This window comes from Balaenoptera borealis (genome assembly GCF_965194805.1).
Source record: "Balaenoptera borealis genome assembly, chromosome: 1".
Classification (NCBI taxonomy): Eukaryota; Metazoa; Chordata; class Mammalia; order Artiodactyla; family Balaenopteridae; genus Balaenoptera; species Balaenoptera borealis.
The window spans coordinates 40,235,516-40,248,375 of record NC_138860.1 but is presented as its reverse complement, the minus strand read 5'-3'; the positions used below and the strand labels follow the sequence as shown (position 1 = coordinate 40,248,375).

General features: G+C 36.4%; 1 protein-coding gene across 8 annotated transcripts in view; it reads right to left on the bottom strand.

Annotated features, from left to right (window-relative positions):
- Positions 1 to 12,860, bottom strand: part of RCOR3 (REST corepressor 3) — a 50,317-nt gene that overhangs the window by 19,492 nt on the left and 17,965 nt on the right. For all 8 annotated transcript variants that reach the window (XR_014246935.1, XM_082400173.1, XM_082400172.1 and 5 more), the window contains 2 exons: positions 5,578 to 5,796; positions 327 to 404 (listed from right to left, as the gene is read on the bottom strand). Coding sequence is in view for 7 of the 8 variants with exons in the window: in XM_082400173.1 (XP_082256299.1) it covers positions 327 to 404; positions 5,578 to 5,796 (297 nt within the window). In the remaining variant the exon portion in view is untranslated. The remainder of the gene's footprint in view (positions 1 to 326; positions 405 to 5,577; positions 5,797 to 12,860) is intronic.

The following is a 12,860-nucleotide window of genomic DNA, read 5'->3' as shown; positions in this document are numbered from 1 at the left end:
AACACTGCTCTAGACCTAAAAATGCCCTGGCTTGTTCATTAATGACCTTCTAGTTTCACATGCACTGGGCCTATTAGTATCACTATTTTCCCTAATTACTTTGCTTGATAGGAAGTGCTAAGGACAGGAACGAAATGATTTAATGTAAATCATTAGCCAAGTCTCAAGAGAGTAACTATCTAAATGACAAAATAGAGACATAATAAATTATCCATATTATAAAACCTTCAAAGTATTAACACGTAACCAAAATAGTAGTTGAACACTGGATAACTCAAAGAACAAGGTTTCACTGTACTTAGCACATGTACTCTTCAATAACATACCTCAGGAGGTTTGAATTCTTCAATTCCACCTTCCATTTTCTGTTTAAGTGCACTGTTTACTTGCTTAGCATTCTGAACCTTCAACAAAATAACCCAAAATATGAATCAGATCATCTACTTAGGTGAATTTTTGAGTATTCAATAAGTGAAAAGGATATATATCATCACCCTGTTAAATTGAAGTTCGTGAGGATAGGACACTTATCACACTTAGGGTGTGATACAACACTCATTCAAGTAATATACACATCAACTATATACATATCTAACAGACTCATAAATCATAGTGTTTGAATATCTGTAACAATGTCTCTTATAATCCAAGACAACTGGTATATATAGGGATTAAATTCCACCAATATTTCTCACTACCATAATGCTTTGACCAAATAACAATTATTCTAATAAGAATAATAATGATGACAGTGGATAATATTTATTAGGTGTTTATTATGTTAAGCATCATTGTCAGTGCATCATACGTAATAAATCACTTAATTCTCATAACTACTCTGTGAAGTAAGTACAATCAGTTCTGTTATAACCTGACATACGCATTCTCAAAAGCCACTGTACTATGCAAAACTGCACAATAAAAACCACAGGGCTTATGCGGAAAAGGAGCTTGGGACAGAACACTTAAAAACTTCATCAGTGACATGTAAGATAGACACCTAATAAAAATGATAGCATAGTTTTTATACACTCTAAATAGTAAAGAAATTCACAGGTGTTACAATAAAGATGATACTTTACCTTAAACGGTTGCTTACGTAAGTGGGTGTCAAAATAACTGCAATTTGTGAGTCATTGGGAAGTGGTAGAAGAAGGGTTATTTGAAAAAAGATAAAAAGTTTTAACACCAGATGTGGATGTGGATGGCACATAACACACAGTGAATTGAGGTAGCTGGTATACATCTGAAGTGTGTGGGCATGTACTCAGCAAGATGTAGTTCTTCCCTAACAAAAATCACATGTAAGCAAAGGCAAAAGTCACATTATGTTCAAACTGTTCCCTAGTATATCAACTGTGTTGGAAAAAAATCATGTTTTCAAAACAAGCATTATAGCAGAACTGACTCTATTTCTATTGTAACAATTTAATGATGAGGAAGGTAAGGTACAGAGAAATTAAGAAACTCCCAAGGCTATAGAAATAGGAGGTAGAACCTGATTTTGAACCATGCCAAGTTTTAAACTACTATTCCACTAGCAATTTTGTTAATCTCTACCTAGAATATTAAGGGTTAGGATTTTTTGTTTGTTCATTTGTTTAGTTTTTTTCTATTCTTGTTTTTCCAGTATGGACAATCTGATATTTACAAAGTGATGTGCAAAATTTTTTTTCACCTAAGATCTTAAAAACAAAGCTAAAATGTATAAATCTAGGTTGGTTCAAATGCGGTTAATTGATCAGCCACGTTAGATAGATATACAGAGATAAAATGTGAAGTCTCAGTTTTTAGGGATTTCATAGATTAGTGGGGAGATAAATAAATATAAAAGTATGATAAGTGCTAAAACACCTCACCTAATCTTGGAGAGAGAAAGAAGAGAGTGTGTTTGCATGTGTTAGCAGGTGTGGATCATGGGGAAGATTAGGGAAAGTTTTCCAGAGGAGATGACACCTAAATTGAGTTGTTTTTTTTTTTTTTAAACATCTTTATTGGAGTATAATTGCTTTACAATGGTGTGTTAGTTTCTGCTTTATAACAAAGTGAATCAGTTATACATATACATATGTTCCCATATCTCTTCCCTCTTGCATCTCCCTCCCTCCCACCCTCCCTATCCCAACCCTCTAGGTGGTCACAAAGCACCAAGCTGATCTCCCTGTGCTATGCGGCTGCTTCCCACTAGCTATCTATTTTACATTTGGTAGTGTATATATGTCTATGCCACTCTCTCACCCTGTCACATCTTACCCCTCCCCCTCCCCATATCCTCAAGTCCATTCTCTGGTAGGTCTGTGTCTTTATTCCCGTCTTGCCACTAGGTTCTTCATGACCTTTATTTTCCCTTAGATTCCATATATATGTGTTAGCATACTGTATTTGGTTTTAATGGATTAATAACAATGAAGCAGGTAGACAAGATTGTGGGGAAGGAATGTCTTCCAGGAAGAATAGCATTAGAAAGACACGACAGCCCTAAAGCAGCGGCAAGCAGTTAGGCTGGGGCCAGACCAAAGAATTTGAATCTTGCCTAAAGATTGAAGGAAACCTTAAGCAAGGGAGCAACATAACCATATTTCACTTTTATAATGATAATTCCAGTAGTAATCTGGAGAATAGAATGGGGTGAAGAAGATAGAAGTTAATGTAACAATCCGAATGAGAAACGTTGAGGACTTCGATTTAAACAGTAGAAATGAAGGGGTGGCAGTGGCTGTGGTGCACAGAGACGGGTTAAGGAATAACTTGGAAACAAAATTAAGATGTCTTTGTAAACAACTGATTGTGGAGAATTAGGGAGGAGGAGGAATCAAGGATAACTCTTTGGTCACTGGTTTGAGTAACTGAGTGTACGTGGTGCTATTCAACCAGACAGGGAATGCAAAAAGAGGAACAGATAACTAGTGGGCACGGAAGAATTCAGTCTGGACACTGCTTATGAGATGCGTCTGGGATATAAAAGTGGTAGAATTTGCAAATCCAAGAGTGCAAATCTTTACTATGTTACACATCAAACGAATATCCAAGAAAGGAACTTAAAGCTTTAAAAAAGTTCCTTTATAAAAATCAATAGGACTTCCCTCGTGGCGCAGTGGTTGAGAATCTGCCTGCCAATGCAGGGGACATGGGTTCGAGCCCTGGTCTGGGAAGATCCCACATGCTGCAGTGCAACTAAGCCCGTGCGCCACAATCACTGAGCCTGCGCTCTAGAGCCCGCGAGCCACAACTACTGAGCCCACGTGCCGCATCTACTGAAGCCCGCGCGCCTAGAGCCCATGCTCCGCAACAAGAGAAGCCACCGCAGTGAGAAGCTCGCGCACCACAATGAAGAGTAGCCCCCGCTCGCGGCAACTAGAGAAAGTCTGCGTGCAGCAACGAAGACCCAACACAGCCAAAAATAATAAATAAATTAAAAAAATAAATTAATTAAAAAAATCAATAAAAATAGTCTTAAGTGAGGTAGTAGTGAAGTAGTAGTGTTGAGGATTAAGTATAATTACAGGTGACTGAGTACATTTTATTCCTTCATTACTTAAGAAAATTCTGAGCACTTTAAAAATATCACAGGCAAAGTGTTTCAGAAGTTCTCTAAAGAGAAGGAGTGCTGTGGGTTGGAAGATGGGATTCTTGCACACAAGTATGTTTCGACTAAAGGCAAAGCATTCAATCAAATATATACTTTATATATACTTGAGAGTCCAGGGTCATATAAGTCAAAACAAAGGAATTCTAAGAAGGAAGAAGTGGTTGCCAAAAGAGGTAAGAACCAAGAAGAGGGCATTAGACCTGGCAACTTGTTCATAAACAGTCTTAAGATAGCTTTTTCAGTGGCAGAACTGGGATGGGATGTAGGGCAGAAATTAGATTGGGAAGCCTCTGAGAATAAGTGGTAAGAAAGCAGAGTAAGCTAATGTGGTAGATATTTATTCAGGAAGTTTGCTGGAGAAGAAAAGAGAAATATAAAAGCAGTTTGGGTGAGTAACCAGGGTCAAGGGATAGAGAAATCTGAATGTTTGGTATAGAGAAAAACTATCTTGGTCCATACTACCCTGTTGCAAGGTTCTTACATTATATGTGAAGTGGTATAATATTAACTCTAAGGATGCATATTGTAATATCTAAGCAAGGATGACACTGTAAGCTAAGGATGCATATTATAACCCCTAGAGCAACTACTGAAAAAAAAAAACGAAGAGATAGAGCTGAAAAACGTAAATATGACCCTGTTATACTTCTTTTAAATCCTTCAGTGGTTTCCTAACTCATGATGAATTTTAAATTTCTTAACATGACCTTCCTATAAATTCCTGTCTCCCTCTGCTGTAACCTGCTAAAGGCAAGTGGAAATTAATGAAGAGCTTTAAGATGAGTCATCTGGATTATACCAGAATTTTAAAAGGATAACACTGATAACAATGCGTAACATAGAGCTGAAGAGAGATGGACAGCAAGGAGAATCAACAAGACAGGGATTGTCAGATAAGAGGTGATAAGGGCCTGAACAAGGGTAGTAGGGATGAGATTAAACATCAGGGGATTGATTTAAAGGAAATTTCAGAGATGAAACTCACATAACTTACCACTTATGTCTGTGTGTGTTGGGGGAGTGATAAAGGCAAGGGATGAGTCAAAGATGATTCAGATGTTTCAACAGACAAGGAACACAGAAAGAAATCTTTTGGGGGTGAGATGAGATGTCTAGCTCGTAGCTGGAAATGTAGCTATAGAGCTTGGGAGAAAAGCCACAGCTTGAGAAGTAGACTCAGAAGTCACTGGCAAATAGTGTAAGGCTGGTTAATTTAGAGCAAGAAAGTACAGACTTAGAAGAGTACCTAAAACAACAAGAGAAACAAACAAATAAATAAATAAAGGAAAACATGACTGAGAAAGACCGGAGACCTAATAACAACCATTAATTGAGTACATATTATGTGCAAGGCAGTAATGTTTTAAGCACTTACCATATACTATCTTGTTTAATTCCTCCCAAGCAAAATATTATTATCCTCATTTTGAGATGGTAAACTGAAGTTGAGAGAAGTTAAACAAGCTCCTCTATGGTTGCGCAGGAAGTAGACAGTGTAGCTAGGGTTAGAACTTAGGAGCACTGACTCTAAAACCTAACTTAACCACTACCTGATTATGATAATGATACTTTTAAATAATACTGCTGCTATGACTACTGGTGATAATGATGATAATGAAGAGGGCAGCCATTATTCACTGAGCATTCAAAACGTGCCAAACACTGCTGAGCAATCTACATGTATTATCTCAAATAATTCCCAATAACCTGTGAAAGAAGTATGATTATTATGCCCAATTTTACAAATAAAAAATTGAAGCTTATAGAGACTTTATTTCCCAACATCATAAAGCTAACAGGTAGCAATGCTGGGATTCAAATCTAGAAAGACAGAGGCGTCTTATAACTTGAAAACAAGGTAAATAAAAAAACAAAACTTATGTAAATAGGTGGCTGAGAAAATCTGCAAAAATACTTGAGTTTACTGAGATAAAAGTATATAAGCAAAATAGATAGAATCATCAAAAAATATGATTTTTATAAAATACCTGACGTTTTAAAGAGATCAACTCCATGTCCAGTTGCCTCAGGATGGTGTTGGCTGCATTGGGGCTACAGGAAACAGCTACCACATCTTCCTGGGTTAAATACATGCCCTTAGGTGGACGGCACTTAGAACGCTGAGAATGATGGCGGTGTTGTAAACTCTGATATTCTCTCCTCCCAAGTCCAATCTTGCTTGTTTGGACAGGTTGGTCAGTATTACCCTGGAAGAATAAAGACAGAATAATAGGTCATTTGGTTTTTACAAATGTATAAACTGAAAACAGTCTATTACTAATAGAAGTATCTGTTACACTAAGTACACCTACAAAATGCTTCTAACCAATTATATTACATACGAGTCCAAATGCACACACACACAGCAACTCATCAATTAGGGGGAAATGCGCATATAACATAATGTATCTTTGATTAATCCACTCAATAAAATGTTTGGTTTCTATGCCCAGAGGACTATGAACAAATGAAAAAATAAGGTGGACTCTAAACTATTTCTGTTTGCTTCAAGATTTCAAGATGGGATATATTTTCCCTCAGCAATAAAGGGGGGAGGGGGAAGCTATAACTTATTAAGTGCAAAGTTTTAAAGAAAGTAAAAAAAGGGGCAAATTAGGAATCATGACAAGTGGCAAATTAGACAACTGGTAAAAAAGAGATAACATTTCATTCTCACTTTAGAGTTGCTGAAAGAGAACTATGCCTTGTAAAAATTAAAAAGGGCACAGGATTATTTTAATCCTAACAACATTTCTAAACTACAAGTCTATTTATCTGCGAATAAAATAAAGTTCAAATTTGCATTTTGGAAGAGGTTAGAAAAGTTCTAACAATGATCACCATGAACTCTTAAGGAGGATTTCATTATTACTTGCAATATTCTTAAACTGTGATGTAAAAATACAATGTTATTCTGTGCTTCTGAGACAGGAATCCATTAGAAACTTGTGTCCATTAGGCTGAAGGCTATTTCACTGAAGAGACTTAATAATCCAATTCTTTAGAAAAGAAACTCCAAGAAAAGTCACAAAATAATTGTATAGTGAAGTATAATCCACTTTGTTGCTTAAAACTCAACTCAAAGCAACACATGGCAGATTTGATTTTCAGGGAGACTCCTCCCAGTATAGCACTTCTAAAATTGCTAGATCAAGTATTTTTTTTTTAAATAAATCTATTTATTTTTGGCTGCATTGGGTTTTCGTTGCTGCGTGCGGGCTTTCTGTAGTTACGGTGAGCAGGGGCTACTCTTTGTTGCGGTGCGTGGGCTTCTCATTGTGGTGGCTTCTCTTGTTACGGAGCACGGGCTCTAGGCACGAGGGCTTCAGTAGTTGTGGTGCATGGGCTCAGTACTTATGGCTCATGGGCTCTAGAGCGCAGGCTCAGCAGTTGTGGTGCATGGGCTTAGTTGCTCTGTGGCATGTGGGATCTTCCTGGACCAGGGCTCGAACCCGTGTCCCATGCATTGGCAGATGGATATTTAACCACTGTGCTACCAGGGAAGTCCCTAGATCAAATATATTTTTTAAATCTTTTAAATTCATTTCTGAGCTGGCAGAGAGGTAAGGAAATCCCTCAGAGACCAGAAATGATGAGAGGGCAGGAATCCAGAGGGATAAGCAAGGATGCAGGAGCTGACATTTGCCTAGGCTTCAATGGACAACAGGTGCCGGGCACAGAAGTTAAAGCCAGAACTCTGGAAGGGGACTCTATCATTGTGCAAAGTAGGAAAAGTGCTCCTGCCCTGCAGAGGGAGAGGATGATTAAAGAAAGTCATGCCTACTTCATCTTTGGCCGAAAGGAAAGGAAAGAAACCAAAAAGTCTTCCCTAAGAATCCCTAACCACAGGCCTATATCCAGGCAGGTTTGGGGCCTACATTTATAGGAACTGTCTGGCCTGAAAAACCCCAAATCGAAAATTTACTTTGAAGTGCCTCAGGTTGGTAGGGCCTTCAGACAGTTAGCAGAAGTAAAGGCAAACTATCCTCAGAAGAATGCACTGTAAAACCAGGTCTCAAAAATTTTCAACAAATATGTTCCAAGGAAAATGAGCTCACAACCAGAAACTGCCAAACAAGCCTCATGAGTGAAACACAGCAGAAAGCAAACAATAGAATTATATCTGCAGGGCTTCCCTGGTGGCGCAGTGGTTGAGAATCTGCCTGCCAATGCAGGGGACACGGGTTCGAGCCCTGGTCTGGGAAGATCCCACATGCCGCGGAGCGACTAGGCCCATGAGCCACAATTGCTGAGCCTGTGCGTCTGGAGCCTGTGCTCCGCAACAAGAGAGGCCGCAATAATGAGAGGCCCGCGCACCGCGATGAAGAGTGGCCCCCACTTGCCGCAACTAGAGAAAGCCCTCGCACATAAACGAAGACCCAACACAGCCATAAATAAATAAATAAATAAATAAATTTTAAAAAAAAAGAATTATATCTGCAAAGATGACAAATATTACAATAAAGAGAATACAATAAATGTGTTATATGTGTATAAAGAAATAAAAGAACTGAAAATATGGAATATTCTTATAAGAAATGAGTCTATCAAAACTGACCAAGCAGATATGCAAAAGAACCAAATACAACACTTAGAAATAAAAAATATTATAAATAAGCTTACAAACTCAATGGATGGGTTACTTAGCCCATCAGACAGAGCTCAAAAGAAAATTAGTGACTTCAAATGCACATATGAGAAAAATGCCCAAAACATAGTACAGAAGTATGGAAAGACAAAAGGATGGAAAATATGAGTGGTTAAGAGACATGTGAAAAGTCCATTACATTTCTAAAAGAATTCCCAAAAGAAAGAATAGAGAGAATGAGGGAGAATCTATATTCAAAGAGACAACAAATGAGAATTTTACAGAACTGAAGACAGGATTCAGAAAGTACAAATGAATCCGAAGCAAGTTTAAAAAAAGAAATCCATACCCAGATACATTAAAATGAAACTACAGAACACTAAAGACAAAGAAGAGATCATAAAAGCAGACAAAGAGAAAAGCTAAATTACCTCCAAAGGAGTGGTAACTAGCCTGACAGCAGACTTCTCTAAAGCAATGACAGAAATCAGAAAGCAGTAGAATAATATCTTCAAAGAATATCCGTCAACCTAGGAGTCTAACCCCAGCAAAATTAAGTGTTCAAGAACAAGGAAGGACATTTTGGATGTTCCAAAACTGACTGTGTTTATAATCAATAGACTCTCACTAAATTAACCTGTAAAAGACACACTTAAGAAAAAAGAAAAATTATTTTCAAAGAAAGTTCTAAGATTCAAGAAAGAATGGTGAGCAAAATTAATTTTAAGCATGTGGGTAAATCTAAACTAACCCCGACTATGTGTTTAATATGAGATACTTCAAAAAATAAGATGTAACTAAAACTTGGCAAAAATAGCATATAAATCAAGAGGATAGTGGTTGAAGTCAAAGCAGCCTAAGGGTCTTATATTAATCAGAATCCCATTAAAAACACCAATATTAGGCTTTAAGTTAAATATGCAGGATAAAATTTCCAGAATACACAGTAAGAATAGAAATATAGAACCATTCCAAACTAGTAGACAGTTAAAAAAAAAAAAAATCAAACAAGAGATGGATTCTTAATCCAAAAAGAAGGCCATAAAGGAGGGGAAAGAAAACCAGAAAAAGCAAGTCAAATAGAAGGTAAAAATAAGAAAGAACAAAAATACAAATATCAATGATCATGACTGGTATATAGGAGCTAAACTCTGTAGATAAAATATAAAATCCAACCTATATGCTCCTGTAAGACACATACTTAAAATGTGAGGACATAGAAATGTTGAAAGTAAGTAATAAAGATATACCAGGCAAACACTTAACAAAAGAAAGGTGATAGAGTTATATCAGACAAAATAATCTTGAAAAGTAGAAGACATCAAAAGAGATGAAAGGGTCATTACATATTGATAAAAGGTTCAATTCAACAAGATAAAACAATTTCTATGCACCTAATAATAACAGCTTCAAAATATAAAAAGTATTATTTCTCAATAATCCATCAGATAAGCACATAAACACCAACAAAAACAACCATAGCAAGTAGGCAAGCAGTAACAGAATATTGATTTCAAGCATATAACTGACAAACTTCAATTAAGACACATAAAAAACCTGTAACCAATAATTAGAGTATGTATTACTCTCAAGCACACAGGGAAAAACATTTATGAAAATTTGACATTCTAGACTTGGAGGTTTTAAAACATATCCTCAAATTCCTCAACATTCCAACCACTGAGAAGTGGGACTCTCTCCCATTCTCCTTGATTCTGGACCAACTTTAGTAACTCACTTATAACCAACAGAATGCAGTAAATTTGGGGATGATTACTTTGGAGGAAACCAGCCATGGTCAGAAACCAAATTACTAAGGGACCACCAGGCTAGAGAGGAATGCTAGCTAACAGCTAGTATATCAACTACCAGTCATGTGAGCAAGTCAAAAACCTTTAATAACATCCTACTTGATGTTGAAACATAAAAATCATTCTCTCTAAAGTCAGGAATAAGATAAAAATATTTGCTATCATAACTTCATTCAACATTATACTGGTGATTCTAACCAGTTCAGTAAGGGAAGAAATAAAAGGTATTATAAGGACTGAAAAGAAATAAAACTGCTATTATTTTCAGATAATATAAACCTCTATATAGGAAATGCAAACTAATCTATAAACAATTAAAGATTTCATTTCTCTCCAGTTTATATGTAGATTCAACGGAACATCAAGTAGCACTTTCTTACTTTGAAGTTTGAGAGCAAAAGTCCAAAAATAGCCAAGGACTTTCACTTTTAGAAGCACTACCAAGTAATGGGACTCATCCTAGCAGCTATCAAGACTTATTATAAAGTTATAGTAATTAAGACATTGTGTGACTGACAAGGGATATATAACTGACAAGAGAAGCAGACGAGAGAGCCATACATATAGAGAAACCTCATCTATGATGAAGCTGACATGGCAGACCAGTTGAAAGAAATGAACTCACTTCCATATTAGAAAACAAATAAATAAAAACGGGTCTCTATCTCACAACATAAACAAAACCTAATTACTGAAAGATCAAGGACTTAACTGTAAAAAACAAAACTTTAAAATTTAAAGAAAAAAATATAGAAGAATATTGAAGTTTGAATATTTACATGCTTTTGATGAAATAGCTGTTCATCAAAGCATGTAAAGAGAGTAAAAAAAGATAAACTAGGAACTGCTAAACGATCTCTGCAACATATTTAACCAAAGAATTAGTATCCAGAATATATAAGGAATTCATTAAGAAAAAAAAATTTTATACATTGTCTTTAAGAAAAGACAAAACCAAACCAATAGATAAAAAACAAACACAAATAAGCATTAAAAAAAGACACAATAATGGACAACAAACAGATGGAAAAATAATCAGCCTTATTAGTAATCTCATGAACGAATTGAGAACACAATGAGATACCATTTCAGGTTATCAGATTTCTAACAGCTTGAAAGTCTTACCACATAAAGTATTGGCAAGGAAATGGATAATGAGTACTCTCATAGCTCAACAGAAGTACATCAAATGTAAAAAATGATTTGCCATTACCTAGGAAAGTTAAACACGGTTACACCCTAAAATAGCGTAATTCCACTCCAAACAATCCTAGGGTATTATTACTCACTAAGTCACTGCTGGCATTTTGGTGGAACAATCTGTGCTGTGCATTTGAGGAGAGCTGGCATCCCTTTCCCATTATATGCCAGTGGTGCCCATCAACCAAAAACACGTCCATAATTTTTAAGTGCCCTTTATGTGGGTAATACTAAACCTAGCTGAGAACCACTGTCCCAAAGGAACTCTTATATATATGTATCCAGGATATGTTCTTATCAGTATTGTTCATAATAATAAAAAGCTAGAAATGATGTCCATTAATTAGAGAGTGGATAAGTTGTGGCATATGCATACAACGGAAAACTATAATACAGCAATGAAAATGAACTGCAAAAACATGTTGGACAGCAACAAAAAAATGCAGGTAGCTGAACACATACTATATGATTCCATTTAAGTCAAGTCTGAAATGTACAAAACTAAATGTGAGTTGCTCAGAGATACATAACTTTGTGATAAAACTATAAAAAAGGGAGTGAATAATTGATAAATTTCAGGATAGAGGTTCCCACTGGAAAGAAGGGAGGGGTGCAATAAAGAAAACATACACAAAAGACTTCCGTTTCTTGAGCTCAGTCATGGACACGCTGGCGTTTGTTTTATTATTATTCTTTAAATTGTACAGTCTATGGTATGTATAGTTCATAATTTTTAAAAGTCAAAAATAAAAACCTTTCCATATAATGTGTCAACAACATGCAGAAGCAGCTATAAAGATGTGTGTTAAAGGCAATGATATAGTATCATTCCCTGCGTGGTGTCCCTATCATCTGTGAAAGAACAGAGAAATGAATGAAGCTGCTGACAAACAGTGCCAGTCTCGCACCACAACCTTGCAGTATGTTTTTAACACTTTTTAACTTTTACTCCCCTCACTATATTTGCTAACAGGATGAGATCACAGGCAAACAAAAGACCATATGTGTAAGTACCATCTCTCATAGTTGGAAAAAACAGTATTCCACATACATACATTTCCTACATAACTAAACCCAAATCCCTAATCTCTCATATTTGTACAGTAATTAAGAATTCATAACATATATTCTCATCTGTGAAAATTAATTTGACTGAAAGCCTACTATCAACCAGGCCCTGTAGTTAAGACACAATTCTTGCTCTTTAAGAGCTTACCACCCAGGGATAGGTAGGCAGGTGAGGGGAAACCAGATGTAAACAAGTACCACTTAGCTCAATGAGTACTGCAATGGATTTAAAGAAAACTAAGGAGGTGGTCAATTCAACATAAGGCACAGGAGAGTTCATAGACAAGCTACATGTTGCAGAGTTATGAGGAATTTGCCTGGCAGATTTGAGAAGAAAGGGAATTCTAGAAAAAAAATGGACCAACAAAGAACAAAAGCTGGGAGAACTAAAACACTTACCTGAAACTCTCTTAGTAATGCGAAATAAGTGGGGTGGGGCAGGGAATGCCTAACTAGAAAGACTGTTTTATCCTATGGACAAAGCCATGGAAGGGTTGCAAACAGTAAATTTGGTTTTAAAAAGATTGCTTTGGCAGCAGGGTGAAGAATGGACTTGGAAGGTGTGGTGCAGAGTCTGGAGGCATGGAGATAAGGTAAATTAAGA